Here is a 27,368-nt window from a genome sequence, read left to right on the forward strand (position 1 = left end):
ATTGAGTATAATCCTCTGTGATACTCCATTGATATATAATACTCTATCGGTATCGTATAGGGTGGGCACTAACATCAGCATGATGTCAGCACACGAATTTAAAAATAATTAAAGGGAGTACATGTGTAATTAGTTTGGCCGAATAGGTACTTTCCTTTTTTTATTGTCTAACATAACAATAATTTATAACACAAACAACTTTTTAAATTTTGATCTGTTATTGGGGACATTAATATTGTTATAAATAAATTAGGTGTCAGTGTCAAATCCTATAACATTTTGCGACCTCATAGTTTTAGCTCCAAAAATGCTTGGTAGCTCGGAATCAAGTCGTCATTAGTATAAAATACTCACACTATAGCTCAAATATAATCAAAGTATAGTAAATAAAAGATTAAATATAACTAAAAGCCCCGTTACACTCAATATATCTTATAAGTATAGGAAATGCCTTTTCACGCCCGTTGCCAACCATGCTAAAAGTTGTTACTTGCCTTCATTTTTTATTGTCAATTTTAGACTTATGTTGCTAGAACTTATCAAAAATTGATGTTGCACTCGTGTTAGATCCTTCAAAATGTAGTACTCTTAGAGTATCCAATTAACATTCACCCCTCATCATTTTTGAATAGTCTGAGCAATATAGTTGCAGACATGTGAATATCTATCTGTGTAGAAAGATACTAACTAGTTATTTCATTAGGCTCTTTTCTATTGGGAAAAGCAAGCACCAACAAATATGCACAGAGCAATAGCAGAAGAAAACTCAAATCTAATTTTTTTTCCTTCTATTTGAATTAAGAGGAGGCAAACTAATGCAAGCACAAACACTGTTTTGAGCAACAAGTATATCAACCAAATCAAACAAGACAAAGCAAGAATAAATCAACAACACAAGACACCAAGATTTACGTGGAAAACTCTTCAGTGTGAAGAGTAAAAACCACAATGACCAAAAGCTACACTATAATCAACAAGAGTTACAAAAGTGTTCTCCAAAATGGCTACCAAAAAGTGTCAAACAAGGAACAACAACAACTACAAGATAACACAAAAAACTAGAGAAGTAAAAGGAGCAAAATCACCAAATGCAATTATTTTTCATGAGCTAAAATCTGGAGCTATAGGAATCCAAAACAATATTTGTCAGTTCTCAATCAAATATTAAGTCGAAAGGAACAAGATGTCCAAAAATTAGGTCAATTGGACAAGGAACGAAGTGGGAATCTCGATTTGAAAATGGCTGCTAGGGCTTGTGCACAAATTTCACTCTCTCACTTTTCTCTCTTGTGTTTTGCTATACTCTCTAGTGAATATTGAAAAATAAGACCTAGAAAAGTCTTACATATGCATCATAAGAATTGGGCTCATGGGCAAAAGTGGGCTAGTTAAAATTGGACTTTTATTTATCCACATAGGAAGGGAAAAAAACCAAAACCCAGCAATTCTCCCCCTCCCAACTATGTGGAGGAGTCTGCCATTCCAGCGATCATGCAGCATTCTTCAAACTTCCCTCTTGGCAAAGCCTTATTCACCATGTCAGAACCATTATCATCCGTATGAATCTTTTCAAGTTCAAGCAACATAGAATCCAACACATCTCGAATCCAATGGTATCTCACATCAATATGTTTAGATCAACTATGAAATGTAGAATTTTTGCCAATGTGAATAACACTTTGACTGTAGCAATAAAGCACATACCTCTTCTAAGCACACTAAGTTAACCCAAAAATCTCTTCATCCAGAGCAACTTTTTACAAGCTTCAACAGCAGCAATAAGCTCAGCTTCTGTAGTAGATAAAACTATAGCTCCTCCTGCAAAAGTAGTTAAGTAGCCTGAAGTAGACTTATGGGTATCAACATCACCAGTCATAACTGAATCAGTGTAACCACAAAGAATAGGTTTTTCTATTCCAAAACACAAACTCACACTAGAAGTGCCACAAAGATATCTCAAAATCTACTTTACAACATTACAATGCTCTCTTCCTAGATTAGAAGAAAATGGCTAACAATACTAACAACATGAGTAATATCCGGTCTTGTACACACCATCGCCTACTATCAACGGATGAAGCATAAGGAACTTTCTTCATATCTTCTTTCTCACTATCACTGGAAGGACAATGCTTCGTGCTCAATTTAAAATGCATAGATAAAGGTGTACTGAGAACCTTACCTTTGTCAATGTTAAATCTGTGAAGTACTTTCTGAATGTACTTCTCTTGTGATAACCACAACTTCTTTTCCTTTCTATCACGGACAATTTGCATGCCAAGAATCTGCCTTGCTGGTCCCAAGTATTTCATAGCAAATAACTTATTCAACTCTTGCTTCAACTTTCGAATCCTGCAAGAATTCTGACCAACAACAAACATATCAAAAGAAATCAAAACAATGATAAAGAGCCCGTTTGAATTGACTTTAAGTTGGTCAAAATCAACTTAAAGCCCCTTTTTAGCTTTTGGACGTGTTTGCCTAATGCTGACTTTAAGCCATAAAGTTCTTAAAGTCAGTCAAAAATAAAAAGTTAGGATTCCTAAAAAAAAAATCCAAAGTGCTTAAAGTCATTTTCTTTGACCATGGAAATTACTTTTATATCCCTTATATTTTAACTAAATTCTCAAACTACCTTTTTTTATTCTTTTAACCCTAAAATTCACATCATAAACACTTTTATCCAAACACTCAACTGCTTATTTATAATAATAACTTTCAGCACTTCAAAGTTCTAAAAGCACTTCATAAATAAAAGTTACTTTTTTTAACCCATCCAAACGGGCTCAAAGTCATTCTCAGAGAAATTTTTGCATAAAAATACAATGGTCTAAAGAAGTCTTTTTAAAGCCCTACTGACTCATAAAAGAACCAAACTTCCTATATTATTGCCTAGGAGCTTGTTTTAGACCATACAAGCTCTTCTTCAATTTGAAAACATAATTCTCTTTTTCCTTGACTTCAAGACCTTTCGACTACTCCATATAACTTTCTTCATCTAAGTCACCATGGAGAAAATCAGTTTAAACATCCATTTGCTCAATTTCTAAGTCCAGACTTGCAGCCAAGCCTAGAACCACGCGAATGAATGACATATTCACAACTGAAGAGAATATCTCATCAAAATCATTTTTTTTTGTTAAATCTCTTCACAACTAATCTAGCTTTGTACCATGGAACTGGTTTGCCATCTTCACCTTTCACCCTGAAAATTCACCTATTTTTCAAAGATTTTCTATTTTTAGGCACCTTAACTAAATCAAAGATATGATTATCATGTAGATACTTGATTTCATCTTTTATAGCATCAAACCACTTTTTTTTCTTCACTTTCCATGGCCTCGTCAAGACTCTCTGGTTCTCCCCTGTCAGTCAAGAGTACTCATTAGAAGGATAATGAGATGAAGATATTTTCTCTCTAGTAGATCTTCTGACAGAACTCTCTAGAGCATCAATAATAGTTGGTTGCTGATCAACTACATCATCTTGCACTGGAGCATCAACATTATGCTGGTCATTATGAATATGATCATCATCTTCATTATCAACTTGATTTTCATCATTTTGAAGATTTTCTTCTAGTACAATAGTCAAAGGTACTGGATCAACATCAACTAAGTTCTCACTGCTCTGAGAATCAATTTTCTTAGCCTTGTCAATATCTTCAATTGTTTGGTCTTCAAAGAAAGCAACATCATGGCTTCTAACAAGTTTCTTCTCAACTGGTTCAAAAAAACGATAGACAAATTCATCTTGACCATAACCAACCAAGATACATTGCCAAGTTTTAACATCCAACTTTGACCTCTCATCCTTAGGAACATGCACAAAGGCTTTACACCCAAATACTTTAAGATGATCACAAGAAACATTCTTACTAAACCAAATTCTGTCAGGGACATCACCATTCAAAGCACTAGTAGGAAATAAATTGATAATATAGGCAACAATATTAAGTGCTTCTGCCCAAAAGAAATCTAGCATCTTAACATCTGAAAACATACATCTAACCATATCAACTAGAGTTCTGTTCATTTGTTCTGCTAAACCATTTAGCTGAAGAGTCTTTGAAGGAGTTTTTTGATGCCAAATACTCTGCTCTCTGCAATATTTATCAAAAGAATCAATATACTCACTACCATCATTTGAGCGGATGTATTTAAATTTCTTCCCTCCTTGACTCTGAATCAAGGCCTAAAGATTTTTGAACACATCAAATACTTGATCCTTGGACTTGAAAGAGTATACCCAAAATTTGCGAGAATGATCATTAATAAAGTCACAAAATAAAGTGCACCACCATGAGATCTCATCTTAAAAGGACCACACAAATCAGAATGTACCAACTCCAGTAAATTAAGCTTTCTTGAAGGCAGATGACTCTGGAAAGAAACTTTTTTCTGTTTACCGGCTAAGCAATGAACACATTTCTTTAACTTTGCTTGTTTCACTCAAGAAAGCAAATTTGTCTTAGCCAAATTATCAATCTCATTCTCGCTCATATGACTCAACCTTCTATGCCATAACTCTGATGAAGTATCATTCTCCACCAAATTTACCGAGTCTCTAAAAATGTAGCTCTGGAATACATACAAGTTAGAAAACTTGTCACCTCGAGTCACAATCATTGAACCTTTAGTAAGCTTCCACTGGCCAGCACCAATGGTGTTAACATAACCCTCATCATTGAGGTTTCTTACAGAAATCAAATTCAAGAGAACATATGGAGCATGCTTGACATAGTTGAGAACTAGTCTTGAATCATTGTTACTTTCTAAATAAATTGTGTTAATGCCAAGTACCTCAACCTCATTATCTTTGCCCATTTTCAACATTCCAAAATTACCTGGAGTTTAAGAAGAAAATAATTCCTTCTTTGACTTGTCATAAGAAGTAGCACCAGAATCCATAAACTAGCTAGACTCATCACAAACAAGATTAATGACATCTTCACCACAAGCAAGATTAATGACATCTTCACCACAAGCAACAAGAAGATCATCCTTAGCAATAATAGCAACACGATTTTCATTATCGTCTTTTTTCTTTTGTTGTTTCATATCTCTCTTGTACTTGTAGCAATATTTCTTGATATGCCCATTTTTGTGGCAATAGTCACATGTAATATTCTTGTACTTAGACTTTAACTTTCTTCTACTTTTATCTCTATCATTGTGACCTCTGAACGTGCTTCTCCCCCTGTCTCTAGTAACCAAAACATCGGAGTGTGAAATTGAAGAAGATTTTGAGATCTTCTTCTCATCTCTTTATTTATGACACCACTCTTAGCATATTTCATAGTTACAATACCACTGAGAGCAGAATTAGTCAAAGAAACTCGAAGAGTTTCAAAAGAGTCTGACAGAGTATTTTGAAGCAGAGTCTTTGTATTTCTTCATCAAACTCTATACCCATTCCGGACAGCTGGTCAAGGACACCTTAAAAATCATTTATATGATCATAAATAGGATTACCCTCTTTATATCTGATATTCATCAACTGTTTAAGCAGGAACAATTTATTATTGTCAGTCTTCAAAGGATAAAGTGTCTCGAGCTTATCCCATAAACTTCTGGCATTTTCTCATTCACAATGTGATTTCTAATATTATCTTCATCCCATTGTCTGATATAGCCACAAACCTGTAGGTGCTCAAATTCTCAATCCTCATCATTCATAAATTCGGGTTTATTAGAAGCAAACACAGATAAATGCATTTTCTTGACAAATAGAAGATCTTTCATTTTACCTTTTCAAATATGATAATTTCTACCATTCAAACACATCATCTTGCTCATATTTGACTCTATCATTCAAATAGATAATCAGTAAAATGCTCTAATACCACTTTGTTGGGAAAGGCAAGCACCAACAAATGTGCACGACTGGATTATAGTGGAAGAAAACTCAAATCTAAATTTTACCTTCTATTTGAACCAAGAGGAGGCAAACCAATGCAACATAAACACTGTTTTGAGAAGCAAATATATCAACCAAACCAAACAAGACAAAGCAAGAATAAATCAACAACACGAGACATCAAGATTTACGTGAAAAACCTCTTTGGTGTAAAGAGTAAAAATCACAAAGACCAAACAAGGAGCAACAAAAGCTACAAGATAGCACCAAAAACTAAAGAAGTAAAAGGAGCAAAATCACCAAAATGTAGCTACTGTTCACGATCTAAAATCTGAAGCTACAGGACTTCAAAACCACCTTTATCAGTTCCCAATCAAAGTTTAAGTTGAAAGGAACAAGCTATCCAAAAATCAAGTCAATCGGGTAAGGAACGAAACAAAAATCGTGATTTGAAAATGGTTGCTAGGATTTGTGCGAAAATCTTTACTCTCTCACTTTTCTCTCTTGTGTGGCTGATATACTCTCTTGTGAATTATTGAAAAATAAAACCTAGAAGAGTCTTACATATGCAACATAAAAATTGGGCTCATGCGCAAAAGTGGACTAGTCCAAATTAGGCTTTTATTTATCCACGTAGGAAAGGAAAAAGACCAAAACCCAACATATTCAACAATGTTACAAGCAGAACTGGAATTGTAAATGTATGCAAGCAACAGTACTGTTTCACCTCTCGCAGAAATGCAAGGTAAGAATAGAGTGCTGAGGTTGAGAGAGCATAACAACAAATTCAGTTGATGCCATGATCAGAATACCAGCCTATGATTTCTCAGCCTTGCGATTGCTCGGAATTCCTTCCCAGTAGATGTTTTTGAACCTAATCCACATTGCTGTCGCCACGGCCAAACTGCTCTCCAGTTTTAGTAAGCTTCTCTTCACAATCTACCGGGCAAAATCTTGCTATCAACTACTTCAGCTTTAGCAAATTGCTTAGATCTAGCACATGAACTAGAATTTTGTTGGCATTCATGATATGATCAGCTAATGGATGATCAATTTCTACCTCGCTTGAATTTTGACACTATACAGCCTAGATAGTTGATGGATGTATTTATTCACTCTCATTTTATTACCCGAAGATTTAGACAAAATAGCTGGATAAAAGAACTTTAGAATCATAGTATGAGTTTGGGCCTATTATCTCGAATTCGTAGCTATTAATATAGAGAGATGCAGCACTTCTCAAAGTGTAACATTGAAGATATGGAAATGTATTGTAAGATGACTTTGCATTAGCTATACCTTATATGATTAACCTAATGAATCAAGAAGATCATGAGGGGAATCTTAGTAGTTAAGTTGGTTGGTTGCCAGAACTGTTTCCTTATTGGTGAGGGTTCAATTTTCCACCTTGTAATTCTGTCCCCCATTTCCCCTACCCTGCCCCCAATTTTAAACATTTGGCATTTGTAGTGTGTTAATTTCTAGTCTCATCTGTTCAACTTCAAGCTGGGATAGTACGGCCTGTTCATGAGTGGTTAAGTCATGAAGATTCACAACATCTTCAAGATCTCAAGGTTAAACTAGTCAAATTTGATCAAAAATGAAAACTTAGGATATTTTCTTTAGAAATATGTTGCTGCTAATTATTTTCCTGCATAAACATAAAACTAATTTCTCGGAGCTATTTATTTAATCTATCTCAAAGCACACTACCATATTGAGTTTAATTTTTTGCACAGTCGATATACAATAATATGTAACTCTTCATCTTAAGTTCAATATGATAACATAGAAAACAGAGTTTCTGAAATCGGAACGTGGCATTCACCCATAGCCTACATCAACAAAGTCCTAGCCTCTTAATATTGTAACATATAAAAGCACAGAGGAAAAATAAACATTACTAGTATTCAATCTTAAGTAAACACACATGATAAACATACACTATGAAACTAGACATAGCAAGAAACTGAAAGTGACGATTTTGAAAAGAGATCACGAATTCTGCTCAAGCCCGACCCTCGTTGGCTAACTTGAACAGCTGTGCCTGCGCTGCTGCTGACTTGTCTGAACTAAGTGCTGAAACAAATCTATCCCTGACTTGGTTGGTAGTGTAGGTAAAACTCCTGCTCACCATGGAGTTCAATAAAGAAGCTGTTCCTTCCCTATAGAGATCCCCGTAGGCATCGGTACGAGAGTTAGAAAGTGCTTGGAGTAAGTTCATGTTTGACCCAAAACCTGGAACACTAGCCACACCAAATGAATTGCCTACACTTCCCCACCAGCCAATCAAGCCCCATATAAGCGTCGGGTGAGTCCTCCAGTAACTGCAATTTATAACATTTCACGTTAGGACATGTTAGATCAGATCATACTGTAGTTGAAAAGTTTAATGCTAGGATATTTTCCGTTATACAAAAATTATTACATGGACAACATGTTTCTTATCCAACTACCAAATGATCCTTAAGTTCTCAGAGTACTTTATATATATGTAAAATGAAATGGAGAGAATAATTTTCGTTTCACTTACTTGCATGTAAAAGGTGGTGAGTTGGGGTCAATTGGAAAGACACCTGGAGCACTTGGAGTTCCGGGGTCAATGATAGGAGTAGGTGGTGTTTCAATGGTAGGCGTGGAGGGAGTAGTAGGTGTAGGGGAAGGATAGTAACCACCACCACCCGGAGTGCTTGGAGTGCCAGGGTCGATGGTTGGAGTAGGTGGTGTTTCAATGGTAGGTGTCGGTGTAGATGGAGGATAGTAACCACCACCTCCCGGAGTGCTTGGAGTTCCAGGGTCAACAGTAGGAGTAGGTGGTGTTTCAATGATAGGTGTAGAGGGCGTAGTAGGTGTCGGTGTAGATGGAGGATAGTAACCACCACCCCCCGGTGTGCTTGGAGTTCCAGGGTCAACGGTAGGAGTAGGCGGTGTTTCAATAGGAGGTGTGGAGGGGATTGATGGTGTACTAGGGGTACTAGGTGTAGGAGTAGTAGGAGTCGGGGAAGGATAATATCCACCACCCCCTGGAGTGCTTGGAGTGCCGGGGTCAGGAGTTGGGGTAGTTGGTGTACTAGGTGTTGGATTACTAGGAGGGCTTCCGCCTCCACCATGATGAGTTGGTGGAGACGGAGAATAACCACCACCTCCATGGCCTCCTGACGGAGGGGATGGGGTAGGGTTATGGTGATGGTGATGGTGATGCCCTCCACTAGGGGCCGGGGTACCACAGTTCCCACCTGGTGGTTTTCCTCCGCTTCCATGCGAAGGTGTTCCATGACCACCACCTCCTGAACCATGAGATGGAGGTGTATATGATCCTGTCAATCATAAAATATACTATGAGTGTTAAAATGTTATATATATATATATATATATATATATATATATATATATATATATATATATAAATGATTCAAGTTATATACACTGACAATAACGTAAAGAAGTTTATAACTTGTTAATTATAACAAGTAACTTGTCTTATTTGCATGTTACCATATTGTATATATAAAATTATCAGTGTAAAGACCTGAACTTGGAGGAGTTCCGGTATTAGGATCAGGAGAGTGATATGTCTTTTGTTCTTCAAAAGAAGCTCTAGACATGACAGGAATGACCAAATTATGTGTGAGCAATGCAGCAGCAACAGCCCACAAAATTAAAGAGTTTTGCTTGCTTCCCTCCTTCCCCATCTTTGTTTTGCTTCCCAAGAGCTAAAAAAGCAGAGTGAATAAACAGAGAGAGAGAGCTAATAAGAGTTCAGTGATGTTTAGTGACAAAAGAAAGGAGTTAGCTGCATATTATAAAGGGGTAATGGACACACAGAGAGAGAAGTAAATATGAGCAGGTGAAAGAGTATGTGGTTAGTTGTGTATGCTGCAGGTGCATTTAAGGCCTCATTTAAATCTCACTACTGTGCTGTAAGCCTGTAATTATATGGAGAAAAGTCCCTCCATAACTATAGTCTAGACAAGTTCAAAATATGTTCCATGCCTTTAGTTGTGAAACTGTGAAAACTCAATTGACACCTCAGTGACTAGAAACAACTCTCTTTGGATACATTGCATGTAGTATTTATTGTTTTCTTGGTGATATTTGTCCATGTTAGACACACTACTTATGTGTGTGTGACTACTAAGACCTTTTAATGTGACACAATTTAGGGTGCCCATGTTAGACACACTACTTAGGTGTGTGACTACTAAAACCTTTTAATGTGATGCTCTATACCTCCGAATCTTAAAACTTAGATCATGAAAGATCCAATCTCTAGGTCCACACTCGTATTAACACACACACCAGAGTCCGAGCGACTTAGCAGATAGCAGCGGATTCAATAGCTGGCTCCCAAGCACTTGGGCAGGACCGAATCCATTGATTCAGAACCCAATTCATCCCAACACAATAATTTCTACGTGAAGGATGGATTGTTATGTGAAAATCTCAGAAATTTCAACAAATATTTAGATTTGAGCTCATAATTTTAAAAATACAATGAATTCAGTGTTAAGAATCTTGAAAGTTGAATCCATCAAATTAAAATTCTAAATCCGCCTTTATTTATGAGTTGGAAAAAACTCAGCAAACTTGGAGTCTAATTCTATATAGTATATCTTAAAAAAACACAAATATATATGGAGTTAAGTATTCATTTTAACACTTACTCTCACCAAGAAATCCATAAAGTTCAAATTATGAATCGTTAAATTATGATATGCAAATATAATGTAATCCTTACTCTACTCTTAGCTTCCTTGGAGTAGGGAGCTGCGGTGCTGCACGTATACATGTCCAGTTTTATCAGATTTTTAAGTTGTGGCAAAGCCATTTTTGTCCGAGGGGTGTCAATAATAGACTATTTATACCTTTTTTCTTTTTTATGTATATGTATTATATGTGTTGAATTTTTATTTTTTAATATATAGAGAGATATTATATTATGATTATTTTAGTGAAAATTCTGACTCCAACCTATCGAGTTAGTCTACAAAATGGTGAAAATTTGGCCAAAGAAGGACATGATGTTAGCATGATCATAATTTAGTTACTCTGTAAATTATCTAATGCGATTTTGTTGAAAAAGGAAATATAAGTAGAAGGAGCTGGTTCCAAGATAAAAGTTTGTTCTTAGAAATTCAGTGCCATTTCCTCCCTCAATGTGCTTCATTTCTTGGGAAAACTACGTTGTGCCGCCCACCAAAATTATAATCTCTCTAGTCCATATTAAGTAAATTATTGGGGTTTGATAAATTCTTTAAGAAAATTATTTAAGAACATAAATTAAAAGTTACTTTCCAATATATGTATATATATATACCCAATAGACATATAAATACAATTCGTCTCTTTCCTCTCGTTACTCCGTCTCTTGTTTGCTTCTCTTCTCCCTCTTCCCGTCTCGCTTACCTCTCTACAAATCTTAATTAAGCAAACTATAGTTAATGAGCTTGATATGTTTCTAGTCTTAATTAGTTATTTTTTAAATTTCCTCTTTTAAATATGCAGCGTTTGAAAGATTAGGTTTTGTCAAGCCTAACTTCAGAAACAAATGTTTTCAATTTCATATAGCTGCAGTTCAAATTTTTTTCTTTAAATTTCGAATAGAAATATTTAACTTTAGCCAAATATTAGTTATGTAGAGATTAACTAATTATGTATTAGTTATACATGTATTTAGTTATTCCACCTTCTATCTTGCATAAAATATTACATAAATTCCATCATAACTTATACGTATTTAAGTTATGCAGGTTTAAAAATAGCAAATCCAAACACATTATTTATTTTATACATGAATAATTTACCTCTCAATTAACTATCAAACGTAAAATTATTTATGAAATAATTTACCTCCAAATCAGCTCCTAAATGATAAATGATTTGTCTAATGCTGCACCTAAAGAGTTAAAGATGTGTCTAATCACTAATGTTGCACTTATGAGTTAAGATGCTTAAAATCAGTTATAATTCTTTTTTTAAAAAAAAATGGTGAATTTAAGGTTATTAGAGCTGTTAATGATGTTTAAAACTGTCCTTGTACTGCTACCGACAGTCAATGTACCTATTATGTATACTTCAATGTTAATGAATGCTCTACTCAGCTACTGCAAACAAAAAAAAAATCAGTTTTTTTTTAAAAAATTCATATATATTGATTTTAAAAAATTGTTTCAATTTTTAATAATATTTATATATTTATTTATTTCAAAACAATTCGAGATATATAGTTTCTTTAGATAGAATTTCAGATATTCTTTCCTGAAGTTGACACAGAATTAGTTAAATTTCAGTTATTTGTATAAATTTTAGGCAAAAATACCTAAATTTCTTAAAATAAATACTCCCTCTATTCCATATTAAGTGAATTTGTGAGACAATACACACATATTAAGAAAAACATTCAAGGACATAATTTGAACTATAGTTTTCACTATTATTCTTTGTAAAATCATAAATATAACTTTGCAAATAGTGTGATTTATCTTCTAAAAAATATAAAACTTCAATAAATAAAAGGACAAATATGAAAAATGTTTCAAACATCTATCTTGAATTTTGAACAATTCAATTATTTTAAACAATGAAAAATTCGTCAAAAATTTATTTAATATGGAATGGAGGGAGTATAAAAGTAAAGAAAAATGATGGTGACACTTGGAGAGCATGGCATAAACAGTGGGTATTAATCCTGATCTGCCATGAATTATGAGGCATAATAATGGCCCTGCCAGATCTACAGCTTGGTGAAGAAGCACATTGTGAATTGCAGTATAGTAAATTAGACACTTTAAGTATTGTCCCTCTTGTGATATTCCACTTTTATTTGTTCAATTGACAAATTAAAACATTAACTAATTATATTATATCTATTTAACTTTGTTATTAAGTATTATTTATTTCACAATATTTAAATAATTTATAATAACAGACTTATATAATAAAATTACTTTTTTGTGAGTTTTATGGTAAAATTACTTTATTGTGAGATTTATGGTTCTAACTATTTATATTTTTTTTATCTGAGCTATCATTATCTATGTATTAAAACACACATCGAAGCAGATTAGAGTCTAGACCAACTATTGTCTTAGTTGTTTCTTTTTCATATTTGAACTATCATTATCTACTCAACTAGGTATTTTTAATACATAGATGGTGATAGTTCAGATAAGAAAAAGGAACAACCGATAGTTGGGTGTGAAATTGAAAAAAAATGATAATTCAAGTGTATTTTGGATCATTATCCTTTTATTTATTATTTCTTAAAGGGGCGTGTCTAGAGGTGAACTAAAGAGTTGTGAGGGTATTCATCTGAACATGTTCAATAAAAAATTATATGGTATATATAAAGTATTTTTTATTACGTTTTTATTAAGATTTAAATATTTGAATCTGAATGTACATCTTAATGATTAAGATATTATCTTTAGATTTGAACATTGAATGATTAAGACTATTTATTTTTCAACATTTGAATGCATATAATTTATTTATATGAACATGGTAAATATATAACTCAAATAAAAACTAATTAGATATTTAAAAAATTAATAAAATAAAATCATTATTTGATTAAAAAAAATGAAACACTTATGCTTGCTAGTGATGACGGAGGTAGTTTGTAGTGGTGGTAGTGATGGTAATAGTTGTTAGTGGCTAGTAATGATGGTGATAATAATTCAGACGGTGGAGGTGCTTGATATTGTGGTAAATGTCATAATGCGAGCGGCGATTGGTAGTGATTTTGGTGGTTGTATTGGTGAAGTTGATAGGTGTTAGTATTCGTTGATGGTGGTGATAGAAGAATGTGTTGTGGTTGATGATGTGTTTGTGGTAGTTGACGACAATGCTAGTTATGATGATGAAGGTGGTTGGTAGTAAAGATTGACCATAGTGGTGGTAGTGGCTGATAATAGTGATGGCGATGGCGGGAATGGTGGTGGTGACCGAAGAATGTATTAGTTGGAGGTGGTGCTAGTTGTGGTGGTGGAGTTTTGTTGGTAATAGGAATTGACTGTATTGGTGGTAGTGATCGATAGTGATGGTGGAGGTGGCGGCAACTATAGAGACCGAAGTGGTGGTGGTAATGAATATAATTTTAATGATAGAGGAAGTAAGTGTGGTAGCAACTGACGTTAATAACAAGCAACGGTGGTTGTTGTGATGAAAGAAGTGGTTGGTGGTAGATGACGGTAATGGTGGTGGTGGTTGGTGATTATGAATAGAGCGATAATAAATATTATACACACAAGAATACCTCTTAAAGATTTATTCAGACCAATTAAATGCTTAAAACTTAATGAAAACAAATGCACTTAATCATCTAATGTCTAAACCATTTAGATTAAGACCTCTATTAAGTATAAATAAATAAGATCTCAGTGATTTAGAAATTCAAACTTTACGTTGAAGTTTCAAATTTAAATCTCAAACACTATATTTTTATTTTTTCAATTACAATAATAAAATTTTTGAATTTGCTATTATTAGATATGTCAAATCAAATACCAACAAATAAATATACGAATTCTAATAAATTAGTCTTGTATGCTCTCTGTCTGTGTTTAAAGCCACCTTGACTATTTGGCTTCTGAATCAGCAGAAGAAAGTTTGGCTTCCCTACTTCCATCACTGGTGGTTGGATTACCAGCTAGGTTTATACTTCAATTGTTACTTTCTCTTTTATTTATTTGTTTTTTTAAAAAAGTGTTTTTTTTATATTTAATATTTCTTCAATTCACCATTAGTGATTTTTAATGTTTTGATATCAAAAATACATTTAAATTATCACTCTTCTGTCAGTTTCATATTTTAATTATCAATTATTTTATTACTATCTAAATTATCACTTTCTTTGTACTAAAAACATACTACCATATTGAGTTGATTAAATATTATTTTCACTTGATAATAAGTGTGTGTAGGTCAACACAACATCAAGGTATAATTTAGTACAAAAAGAGTGATAGTTTAGCTAGGTAAATGAAACGATAAATTGTTGAAGTATAATTTTTTCAAAAAAGTGATAATTTAGTGAGTGCATTTTTTACCATTAACTCTATTAAAAAATACACAAAATACCATTAAAAGAGTGTTATAAGATTTAATTACTCTAATTACTCTTTAAAAAAAATACAAAGAAGCATTTCAAGGCTTTATAGAAATTTGTTTATATCGTTTATTAGATAATTTGGAAAAGAAGAATTAATAGCCTTTCTTTTTTCTTTCTAAGCAATTTCTTATTTTGGGACAAATTTGAAAGGTTAGAAAATCACATATGTGGACTGACGATACTAAGTCTTAATTCTAATATTCTAATTTCACGCTTGATGATATATCCTTATATAAAAATGACATAATGTTTAAGAGGATATGGTGTTCAAAATTAATTTTATATTTTAAAACTTCATTCTAAAAAAAAAAAAAAAGAGGGAGTCCAAATATTGCAGCATATGTGATAAGGATGTACATGGAGGATCTCTATCGGGTCGGAACTAGAAGTCTGGATACAAATTCGGCTAAATTCAAGAGTTTTTGTTCAAACAATATATTTATAATTTTATATTAATAAATTTTATTAAATATGTATAAATATTAACTTTAAAATTTAATTATCATCATTTAAATTTGTTATTTTAAAATTTAGAACTTATAAAATTAAAATTCTGACTCCACCATTGATCTGTGCTCAATCCTTAGTTTGTATGTGTGAATTAATTATACAAATTAATCCAAACACCTAACATCAGTAAAAGAAGAGTTCTTGAAACAAAAGAAAAGAAAAACAAAAATTTACGCTGGGTATAGTTTAATGATCAATTTTTATAATATAGATTTATATTTAACTGACCTTTACCCTAGATATATTAAGGTATATGTTCAAATTAAAATCTATTAAATATGATACGGAAGGGATACTTATTATGAAAAGGAGGGATCGGAATATATGAATTGAGATTAAAATGGTGACATAATTTTTTTTAAAAAAAGAGAGAGAGAGACCATCATTAATAAGGAGGTCCCATATTCTATTGGCATAATTATTCATAAAAAAACAAGTGGTAGGTTTGTATTTAATGATTTATATTCCAGTCTTCTTTCAACATATGGCAATTTGTTATTTGTGCCCCCGTCATGATGAAAATTTTAATATGTCAATAATTTAGGGTGTGTTACGAAGAGAAAAATAATTCAAAAACGTAAATAAAGTATGTACTTATTTTTCTGTTGTGTTTAATATATAAATAAAAAATATTTTCTTCAAAATATATTTATGTATTTGTCTAAAAAATATACAATGTACAATATACAAAATTGTATATTTTTTTTAGACAAAATTAACAAGAAGAATCATTCTTTATACAATATTTGTATAAAAAATATTGTCTTAAAAATATTTGTCAAAAATAAAATAAAATATTGTCTTATATTTGAACTTTCATAATTAAATTGTGAAAGTTTGAAACTCTAAACACATTATGCTTAAGTTTTACTATCTCCGTCTCATAGTAATTGATCACTTACTAAATTATGATAAAATTAGTTAAATTTTTTTCATTTTATTCCTATAATTAATATGACCTTTTTAAATACGAACAATTCCCAATACAAGTTATTCCTATACTTTGCATATTTTTTCTAACTTATTTTTATGTTCATTGATATGAACAAAAAATAAAATAATAAAATTGATCAATCTATTAATAATTTTTTAATTATCGTATAAAATAAAAACTGTCCATCTAACATGTTACTGAGGGAATACTTGTCAGAGCTTCGAACTCCAACATCGTGTGATGGATGTTTTGTGATTTAGCTAGAGATATTCTTTCACAAAGTTTATTTTCCCATTAAAAATGGATACTTTCCAATTACATTTAGCTAGCGTTTGGTCATAAATTTTTCTAAAAATATTTAACTGTTTCAAAAAAATATTATTTTGTACCTGTAAATTTTAAAAATTATTAAAAACATCTGTAAATTTGTGTTATCATTTTATAATAAAAATGTTACGTTAAAAAAATCTTATAACATAATTGATAACAATCAACATAAAAAAATAACAATATGAATAAGAGCAATATATTAATTAAATTAAAAATAAATAATTCTTTTTTTCCAATCTTGTCACTCAAACTTTGTTTTTCTGGAGGAGATAATAAATAGAAATGTTATTTAATGGTGTTGGTTTGCCACATTAATGAAGTAAATTGATAGATAAATATTAGTTGAAATTAATAAATGATGAATGTTTTTATAAAATATAAAAGTTTTGGAGTAATTTTTAAATTTTGTTTCCAAGTTCTAGTTTTTTCCAGAACTTGGGAACTTGAGATATTTGCCAAATAATGACAAATTATATGATCAAACACTAGTTCTCAAATTTTTCCCAAGTTTTGGTCATCCCGCCTAATTTTTATTATTTTGTCCGGAGGCAAGCACATGAACTATATGGGTCCTGAATGTCTGACAATCCACTGACCCATTTAAGTTGACAGGATCAAAGCAACTGTAGTCAGTACTCAGTACCGTACATCCCCTAGTATGCCCTGTTAAAACAACACAAGAAATTTTCCTGTATATAATAAATAGCTAGTGGTAGTAAGAAAGATGGCTGTTCAACATATACTTTTCCACCTTCACTAAAAGATATCCCTAAAGAGTAAAGACTATAGTAGTTCATCCTTTATACAATGCCGGCAATCAGGAAGAAGCCAGTGACTAATTGGTTTTATCCCTTTACTAGACCATCGGTTCACAAGGGCCATTTCCAGTTTCCGGACCTGCAAGGACCAAAACGAAAGGAAGTGAGGCGGAGGCAGAAGTCCAAATACTAGTCTGGTCGAACTCAATAGCTTTTGGTTAAACAGTGTAATTGTATTAAGAAATTCATTAAATATGTTAGAAATTAAATTTAGAACCCAATTATTAGCACTTGGAGTCATTTTACTGAAATTCAGAACTCATAAACTTAAAATTCCGACTTTGCCGCTTGTGATGAAGGTATTGGTCCCAATTATTAGCACTTAAAGAGTCACAAATCTGTCTTCTTACAATCTGCAAACTAGATAAAATGGCATCACCAGTAGCAGGACAGTACCCATAAAGACTGCCAAGATGCCTTATTAGTTTGTCCTTCATTCAGCAACAATAAAACAACAACAGCAAACCCTAGTGTAATCGCACAAGTGGAGTCTGGAGAGGATAAAGTGTATACATGCCAATTCTATTGAAGACAGGTAGCTTGAAGCGAATGGGTGAAATAAAATTAATATATCAAACGGGCTAATTAACAGCAAGATGCTAAAACTGTTTTAAGCATCAGATGATTTGCTTTGACGACAGATTTGTCATTATAAGAGAAGTGCTAAATTTAGCTGAGATTTTCAAGTATAGGAGAATGGGACATCCTCTCTACAGTTACTACCAAGGATTTAACGTGGAGATGAAATCCAATAAGGAATAACCATTAGTAGACAATTAAACGGGAACCAGTAAGAAGTCTTATCGATATCTGGCTGGGTCAGAGGACTTGAAAAGAACATGGCTAAAAAGTCACTTCGGGAACATCTGATAAATTGAAACGATACAGAGAAGATTAGCATGGCCCTGAGCTAGGATGACATGCACAAATTGAGAAATAGTCTAAATTTTTAAAAAACTTTTCAGAAAAAAGAGAGAGGCTAAGAAGCCTCATCGGCATTCAGAGGTAGAGAATCAGCTTAAAACTCTCAACTTGCTAGCTCCATGTAAACACAAACTAAAGTTATTACCATAGCAAAGAAAATTTGACAATGGATATTGTATAATTGCAATTTAATAAGGTCGGGAAGTCATTAATCAAAAGAAGAGAAGGTCCAAAATCAGGGAAAACATAGAAGTTAGAGAAAAAACATAAGATTGATAGTCCAAGAGAACTTATAACACAAACTGTCAAAGCAGTTTGATAATCTATTTTCCCTTTTTTTTACCTCCTCAGGAAGTTGAAATTCTATAACTCACATGATGCCAGAGGAGTAATGCAACCAATAGGTAATTCATTAGAATAAACAAAAAAGTTTTATCAGGCACATCCGAGAAGGCTGGTTTGAGAAGCCTAACCTGCTTCACAATAAATGGCTCCTGTGAGAGACTTAACGGTGCTGTCAAAATAGTAAGAAATCCATTTCTGTTTCCATAAACTATGTCTGTGAAAGGCCGATCGCCCACCTGCAAAGGACGCCGAATGAAAAACGGATGGAGAAACTGAAAAAAAAGAAGAAAGAAGAATCACTTCTACCATAATAAGTCTCGAGGATTTGCAACCGAATTGCCTTTCAATTTCTTCGGCTGTTCCAGCTGGCTTCTTCAACCCTATAATTTAGTGTTAAAGAATCAGCATATAAAATTGCATTAACTCAAGGCTGGGCTATGTTGTTCGAACTCTTCAAAAATGTTGCCGCACCCGTGTCAGATCCTCAAAAAATACACAAGTTTTCAAGGATCCGACGTGCACCCGGTGCCATTTTTGAAGACTCCGAGCAACATAGAGGCCGAGTTAGGTGACAAAAGAGAATTAACATACAAAGGCTACCATAGTAAATAAGCAATTTGATAATTGACACTCCCATCAAAATTTATACTACCCACAGGGGTGGAGGTAGAATATTCACAATGGGTTCGGACGAACTTGGTAGTTTTTGCTTAGACTCTGTATTTGTATGAGGAAATCTATTAAGTATATATAAATATTTAATTGCAAATCCAATAACTAAGACAAGCTATGGGTGCAATGACAGTTCGAACCTCATAAACTGTAAACCTTGGCTCCGCCTCTGATTACACACATCTGTTTGACGCTATTCAGCTAATAATATTATCCTACACAATTTCATATCTTTCAAGAATACAAATTCATGTAATTCCTCATACTATAAATTTTGATGTGATGCTTTCTCTATTAGACCAACTTTTTAATCAATACTTCAATGCTTACTTCCAACGTAAGTAAAACAACACGCAAAGTCTTAAATATGTCCTAATCAAACAACGTCACATAAAAGTGGATGCAAGTGCACCAAATAGCATAGGCATAGAGAGGAACAACTTACTATGCCTAATAACTTTAATTCCGATTGCACGCTCAAGAATCCGAGCTTTCCTACCATCAAGGTCATATTCAGCTAGTCCTACAAATTCCCAAATCATCAAACACTCAGTTCTGCAGAAAAGCAAAAAAACACCTTTAAAGTTATACGAAAAACACGAAACCAATCAAAAGTTCCTAATGCGATTACCTGCAGAGTTGCTAAAAACTGCAATGTTGTTTCCAAACAAAGATTTACACTGTTCCATGGATGAAGCAAGAGGAGACCATAAGTTTAAAGAGTAAGGAACAGTAATTGTATTGTCCTTGTCGAAAACTACGCCTTCGATTCCCCTTTTCTTCAGCTCATGCCAATCAATATAACTAATATCTGGCACAAACACATGTGGGATTGCCAAATGCTTGTCTGTACAGAAAATCCCAACAGAAAAAGAAATTCCCTCCATGTTAATCCTCTGCCCCAATGCAGCTTTAATCCTCGCCCACCAGCTATTCGATCGAATGCCCGAACGAGCAATCACTTCACCCCCCTGCTCTTTTGCATCATTTCTGTAATGGGGTTTCTCTTTTTCAACAGAAAAATTCATTTCTTGCCAATAAACATCTTTCTGTTTATCTGTTTTTTCTGAATTATTGTTATGCTTTTCTTGTTCTTGGTGACAACTGTGTGTATAAGTGACAAGTGTTTTCTTGAAATGAAGGGAATGTTTGGAGGAAAAATTGTTAGGAATGTAATGGAAGTAAGTGTGGCATGGTGTAACTGAAGTGTACTGCATTATCAAAAATCCCCCCAAAGATTATTGTTGTTGTTGTTGATTAAGGAAGTGTATGTACAATGTGTATAGATAAGGTAACTTTTAATGGAATCTCCATTTTTGCACGTCATTCTACATTTGTCCCAGAAAGCAGTGGGGTGACAAGAATGTGGTCGTAGGCTCTTAGCCACTCAATTTGAGGCACAAGACTTTTAGTTGGAGATTTGATGAGGTTTTGAGAGAAATTGGGCTTGAGTGTATACTGTTGGCAGAGCTTTATAATCATTGGGCCTATAACAACTTGTGGAGGCAAGTGCACAAATAGCCACGGAAATTAGACCCAATAACTTTCAAAATGGATGATTTTTAATTTGAGCAAATTTCAGAAGACTATAGTTTGGTTGCATAGTACAAGCCGTAGCTTTACTTTCGTTGTTTACCATTCGTAGCAACACATGTCGGTGTGAGCCTCGGGAAGAGTTATCTTTTCTGTTTAACAGCTTGTCCATCCTGAAAAAGGCTCAGGCGGAGATAGGGTCTAACGGCTGGAAGAGCATCGCCTGTCGGGGAAGGAAACTGATCCCATCGAAGTGAACAAGGCGCGTCGAGCTTTCTACACAGGCACAAATCACGTCGGCCATCGGCGCTTGACAAGTAGTTGGCTTTGCCCTATGCGTGCAACGCCTAGAGCTTGCCACTAGAGCAACACCAAGACCTCACCACACACATGAAAGCACCGTCGTTTCCGTTCAATAGCCAACAGACCGCCATCAGATGCCGAAGCACCCCAGAGGCGTGCATTGCCTACAACAATCAAGGAGACAACATTTCAGGGGAGGCCAATATCCGCCCCACAACACTACCACAACCCAAAATTTAGGCGCAGTGTACGGGAGGTGAAAGGATGCATGACGTCCAGACATATATGCCCTTAGCCTAATTGATTAGGCGCAACTTGCATTCAGAGACTCGATGGTTCACGAGATTCAAGCGGTAGCCGAAAGGCAAAAGTGAAATACCACTACTTACAACGTTATTTTACTTATTCCGTGAACCAAAACTTGGGCATTACCCCTCTTTTTTTTTTACCTAAGATCTGCTTTGCAAGCCAATCCAGATAGGAGACATTGTTAGGTGGAGAGTTTGGCTGGGGTGGCATATCTGTTAAAAGATAATACAGGTGTCCTAAGATGAGGTCAACGGAATAGAGATTTCATGTGGAACAGAAGGGTAAAAGCTCGTTTTATTCTGATTTTCAGTACGAATACGAACCGTGAAAGTGTGATCTAACGATCATTTAGACCTTTGGAATTTGTCTCTCCGATTCGTCCTCCCCCCCCCCCACCCTCCATCAATTATTTTTTAACTTTTCTAAAAGGAGGTTTATGTATTGCTTTCTTAGAGAAATGTCACTAAGTGTTTGAATTATATGTCCGACGAATCACATCACACAGAGAAAAAATCACTGTATTCATTCGGGTAAAGAATACAATCTGTATCAACTGCATTTGTTTGTTAGAAATGATGAACAATTTAACAAAATAGAAGTCTTGCTAGTCCGTGAACCAATGATCCAAAACGAAATAAAATAGTAGTATCATATAACTACTGATTAAACTAGACTAATAGTACAAATTTATTTTACACCAATAAAATATATAACCTACACCAAGTTGCATAGGAAGTTATGGTCAAAATTGCTAGATAGACAAGAAATCTAGTACTGTGCATAATGTCTTTGACTAGATCATGTCTGGTTAACTTATTAGTTATTGGTTGTAAAATTAATATACATGTGAATTATCACATTATACTACTCATTTATCACATTATACTACTCATTGATAATTCTGCCAATTGCATCTTAAAGTTGTGTACTTCTTTGAGATAAGATCCTCTTTGTCATTCAATATCAGATCTAGGAAAGGAAAAAAGAACTTCTAAAAATAGGTTCTTGTCTCCCTAGAGAATTAAAATATTTAAATTTCAGAATTTTAATTTTTCTTACTACTTGTGTCATCTAGACAGTTGTTAAACATAAATTAGTAGCAATCAATGTCATTTCTTTGGTATATGCTGTTTGGGGAGTAAGCACCACAACTAAAGTTTGATATGATGAAAATAATGAAAATAAATTGGACACGAGAATTTTACGTGGAACAGATAGAGGGAAAAACCACGGGGTAGAAAGATTTTACTATTTAAATATGGGAGTACACTGCTCTCAAATACAAGGAGAAAACAACAATTAACACTCCTCTCTTGTAAAAGGAACAACTACTAAAGAGGACACTCAAGACTAAAATATTTATCTTGGTGTATAACTCTCTTTGTATTTTTACTCTCTCTTTCTGGGATGATATAAATGAGGGCAAGAGACCCTCTATTTATAGGAGAAAGAAAAAGACAGAAGGTTGCTGGCAACAAATTTGTCAAAAAGGTTGCTGCCAACTTTGCCTTTTAAGGCTGCTGGCAGCCCTTTTTGACTTTTGCATTCTGGGCTGGCAGCCCTTTTTGACTTTTGCATTCTCCCACTTGAAGATTTAATTGAGAATCAATTAAGTCTTCACACCATCTTTTCTACCCAACTACTGCAATGTTACGTTTCTGCTAGGCAAATAGAAGATCGACACCATATAAACTTGTTACTGTTGATTGGCTTTGTAAACTTATCTGCTAGGTTGTCATTAGTGTGAATTTTCTGAATATCCACACTGCCTTCTTCCACCTTCTCACAAACAAAGTGATACTGAACTCGTATGTGCTTTGTCCTTGAATGAAATGCTGGATTCTTTGCAAGATGCAAAGCGCTCTGACTGTCACAAAACAGAGCAACCTTCTCTTGTTTGTGCCCTAGTTCCTCCAGTAACATCTGCATCCATATTGCCTCTTTGCTAGCTTGTGTAGCTGCTACATATTCTACTTCCATCGTAGATGTAGCTACGATAGATTGCAGTTTTGAAACCCAGCTTACAGCTCCTCCAGTAAGAGTAAACATATAACCTATGGTGGACTTGCTTTTATCAAGATCACCTGCATAATCTGAATCAACATAACCTTTAACAGTAAAGTCTGATCCTCCATAACACATTGCAATATTTGAGGTACCCTTGGTATATCTCAGGATCCTCTTAACAGTATTCCAATGCTCTCTACTAGGATTAGCCATGTATCGACTAACAACTTTCACTGCTTGTGCAATGTCAGGTCTTGTACATACCATGACGAACATTAAACTTTCCATTGCTGATGCATAAGGTACTCGAGACATCTCCATCTTCTCTGCTTCATTGCTAGGACTCATACTTGAGGATAACTTGAAATTAATAGGAAGTTGGGTAGAAATTGACTTACAGTCTTGCATCTTGAAGCGTCGCAAGATTTTCTTCAAGTAGTTCTTTTGAGAAAGCCAAATCTTCCTATTATTTCTGTCTCGGTGGATTTGCATCCCTAGAATCTTGTTTGCTGGTCCCAAGTCCTTCATTTCAAACTCCCAGCCAACTGTGCCTTTAAATTTGTAAGACGATCTTTGTTGGGGCCTTCTACCAACATGTCATCAACATAAAACAACAAAATAACAAAATCGTTATCACCAAATCTCTTGTAATAAACACAAGGATCTGAACTATGTGTCACGCCCCGGGAGGGTACCCTAGACTTGACCGGCACTCGAAGACCATTGCTGGTCCCTAAGAGAACCACTTGGTCCAATCACACATCCATTCAATATCAATCAACCAACGGAAGTTTAAAATAAAGAAATAATTTAGTGGGCAACTCAAATCATTAATCTAACTCAAAGAATAAAGGCCATGGGCCAACAAATCGAACTCCAATCTATGTCGTTAAAAATAGTTTTACAAGAATAATTCAAGGAAAGAAAATACTCAATCGACCCATTACTATCTAGTCTATGAAGCCTCTATCACTGCTATCTAATTGGTGCCAATGACATGTTCATGGCTACCTCAAATCAAAATGAAAAGGACTAAACTCAACGCAAGAATAACATAAGTGGTGTCCTTCGAATATAGGGGAGGACTCACCAATAAGCTGAGTGTAAATAGATCCTCAATGGTGCGCCTATCTACGATCTCTTAAACCTGTCTCTGCATCATAAAATGATGCAGGTCCAAATGGACGTCAGTACATGGAATGTACGAGTATGTAATATGGCAGAATGAAACATACCTCAAGGTAGAATAATACCGGTTCAAATATCTCGAGTCATAAAGATAAGAGAGACTCAATCAAAGTGTCATAAGTCTAAAGTGAGAATACATTTTTAGACAAAGACCAATCATATACCATACAATCCAATCCAATCATGTAAAATACAGTTCAATCGAATCATATATCGTCCGATTCAATCCAATCATATGCAATCGACTCAACAATCAAGTCAAAGGACTCAACTCAATAAATATGCAAATTAAAACTTAGTAATGTGATATAATCCAACTCAATTATCAACAAGCTCAATCAAACCAATCAAATCATGCACAATCCACTCAATTTGGGAGTTTCTCTAACCGACAACAATCCCACCACCTATAAGTAGGTGATGCACAACGAGCCACGTTGTTGCCACGTCCGTCCATACCTTGCCAGGGCATGAACGAATCAACCAATCATGGGTTCCATCGATCAGTCAAGTTCTATCATTTCAGGACAATAAAATGGGAAACATCCGACTTTAACGGTTCGATCCCATGGGAAACATCCGACTTTAACGGTTCAATCCCTTCCTACGTTGGCGGCGTAGTTTATGGGATTCGAGTATGGACTATACTCTTACCTAATTCGGTGCTCAATACTCCTTCCAAGACTCAATATGCACATATCTATCAAGTGAGTAAAATATTCAAAATACTCATTTAGTCTCTTAGGACTTAGTTTCAAATCAACTCATTTAGTCTCATTGGACTCTTTTCAAAACTCAATCAATTGGTCTTATTGGACCTTCTTTCCCAATCAACTCATTTCAATCATCAAACTCTTCTTTCTGAATTTGATATCATCTCAACTCAATGAATGCAGAAAATATTAGATGCATTTAGAACATAATTCCAACTCCTCAACTCAAACTCAAAATAGATATTTTTATATAAAAATACTTAACTCATTTATACTCAAAATACTCATGTTCAAACATAATTAAAAGACTTCTCAAACTCAACTCATGCTTAAACTATTTGTAAATCATAGATGAAAATAATCATTCTTTAAACTCCAAAAATAGTGTATAAATAGTTTATGCAAAATGTTCACAAATTATTTATTTAAAACTCTTTCTCAAAAGATCATTTATTCTCAAATGTTCATAAAACTCAAATCAAATTAAATTATATAAATCACATATCACATAATCACATTAGACTACAATCCAATTCATCACACAACATCCTCATCTACATAACCTCTTCATTCACATCATCATCAAATATCATCATTCACATCATCATCAAACATCATCATCACATCATCATCAAATATCTATTCCAAAATCCTTATTTAATTCTATGTTCAATTTACAGAGACAAAAGGGCATTCTAACTCTACCAAGATTTCATTTCTTTTTATGCCATTCACATTCATAACTATCCCAATTCTCATATAACTCAAAATCGATTTTATCAAACTCATGCAAAAGAATACCTCATTTTACTATGAAAATAATATTATTTTTATTATACATAAAAACCATCAATCTCATCCTCAAGATAAATTATGACAAAAAAAAATCTCATCTTGAGTTCATATGAATGAATACATGGATCCATACTCTCAATAAAGTCAACTCAAGAACACCATCAATACATATAAATTCATATACAAAGATTCATTTGTGTCAATAATATGAAAGATAACTATTCAAGAATTTAAGTCATAAAAATCGCCAATCAATTTCTAGTACATAAAAATATTCTAGAGTTTAGGAAAATTTCAAGAAAAATCTTCATAAAGGGTTCAAATCTTTCACAACTTCTATCTAACACATCTATGGGCATATGGAAGAACTCAATCCATATTTTAGGTTAGCCTTACATACCTTAGAGTAGATTTTGAAGAAACCTTGTTGTTGGGTCTTCATTGGAAAGCTTAAATCCTTGAATTTTTGAGAGAAAATCTTGTTGGAGATGATTTGAGAGAAGAGAGTGAAGGTTAGGGTTTCTTTGGAGGTGAGGAGGCTGAAAAAATGAGCCTAAAACGTCTTATGTTAGTGTATATATGTTTAGAAAAAATGTCCAAGTTGCCCCTCTTCAAAATCTAAAAACCTGGGCGAAAAATCTTGCTGGCGCTATACTGGCGCATCGCGCCACTGCAGCACCAAGTCAAAATGGGCTTAAAACCCTGCACATCTAATAGTGGCACATCGCGCGAAGGACCAAACTACTGAGGCTTTTTTCTAGTGCTATAGTGGCGCCGGGCGCCACGGGAGCGCCAAGCCTAAAATTCCTGCAGTGGTCGCCCAGGCCTGAAATTCTTGCAGTACTAGTCTGTAGTAAAATGGTCATAACTTTTGACTCCAAACTCAAAAAATTACAATCTTGGTGGCGTTAGAAAGAAGACTCAAAGACCTTTAATTTGGTAGGTCGTGGTATACCCAGTTCATTATATTCAAAGAAATATGGTCGTTTAAAGTTGACCCTTATACTAACTCCTCC

At 34.1% G+C, this 27,368-nt stretch overlaps 2 protein-coding genes and 1 non-coding gene across 3 annotated transcripts; 1 reads left to right on the plus strand and 2 right to left on the minus strand.

Moving 5' to 3' along the window:
- Window positions 1–7,604: 7,604 nt before the first annotated feature.
- Window positions 7,605–9,753, minus strand: LOC129871428 (protodermal factor 1-like). Its single transcript, XM_055946338.1, has 3 exons — window positions 9,389–9,753; window positions 8,393–9,176; window positions 7,605–8,186 (listed from the first exon to the last, which is right to left on the minus strand). Exons 1-3 carry the CDS (start codon window positions 9,549–9,551, stop codon window positions 7,868–7,870), a joined length of 1,266 nt encoding a protein of 421 aa, XP_055802313.1. The 5' UTR covers window positions 9,552–9,753; the 3' UTR covers window positions 7,605–7,867.
- A 7,658-nt stretch (window positions 9,754–17,411) lies between these two features.
- On the minus strand, window positions 17,412–20,908 carry LOC129871484 (phosphatidylglycerophosphate phosphatase 1, chloroplastic/mitochondrial-like). The gene is made up of 5 exons (XM_055946404.1): window positions 20,136–20,908; window positions 19,950–20,027; window positions 19,139–19,212; window positions 18,961–19,068; window positions 17,412–17,642 (listed from the first exon to the last, which is right to left on the minus strand). The coding sequence occupies exons 1-5, from the start codon at window positions 20,719–20,721 to the stop codon at window positions 17,529–17,531; spliced, it is 960 nt and encodes a 319-aa protein (XP_055802379.1). The 5' UTR covers window positions 20,722–20,908; the 3' UTR covers window positions 17,412–17,528.
- LOC129871833 (U6 spliceosomal RNA) lies at window positions 18,414–18,514 on the plus strand. The gene has a single exon (XR_008762311.1). It is a non-coding gene; the product is annotated as a U6 spliceosomal RNA (small nuclear RNA).
- Window positions 20,909–27,368: the final 6,460 nt, after the last annotated feature.

The sequence above is a fragment of the Solanum dulcamara genome, chromosome 10 (genome assembly GCF_947179165.1).
Source record: "Solanum dulcamara chromosome 10, daSolDulc1.2, whole genome shotgun sequence".
NCBI lineage: Eukaryota > Viridiplantae > Streptophyta > Magnoliopsida > Solanales > Solanaceae > Solanum > Solanum dulcamara.

What these genes read in the sequence shown, in the direction of transcription:
- LOC129871428 (XM_055946338.1), bottom strand. Translation starts at nt 9,551, where the DNA reads ATGGGGAAGGAGGGAAGCAAGCAAAACTCTTTAATTTTGTGGGCTGTT. An exon ending in CGGAACTCCTCCAAGTTCAG is followed by an intron (nt 9,177 to 9,388) that starts GTCTTTACACTG and finishes TATGATTGACAG; the next exon opens with GATCATATACACCTCCATCT. An exon ending in TCACCACCTTTTACATGCAA is followed by an intron (nt 8,187 to 8,392) that starts GTAAGTGAAACG and finishes TATAAATTGCAG; the next exon opens with TTACTGGAGGACTCACCCGA.
- LOC129871484 (XM_055946404.1), bottom strand. Translation starts at nt 20,721, where the DNA reads ATGCAGTACACTTCAGTTACACCATGCCACACTTACTTCCATTACATT. An exon ending in AATTAAAGTTATTAGGCATA is followed by an intron (nt 19,213 to 19,949) that starts GTAAGTTGTTCC and finishes ACTAAATTATAG; the next exon opens with GGTTGAAGAAGCCAGCTGGA. An exon ending in AATCCTCGAGACTTATTATG is followed by an intron (nt 19,069 to 19,138) that starts GTAGAAGTGATT and finishes CGTCCTTTGCAG; the next exon opens with GTGGGCGATCGGCCTTTCAC.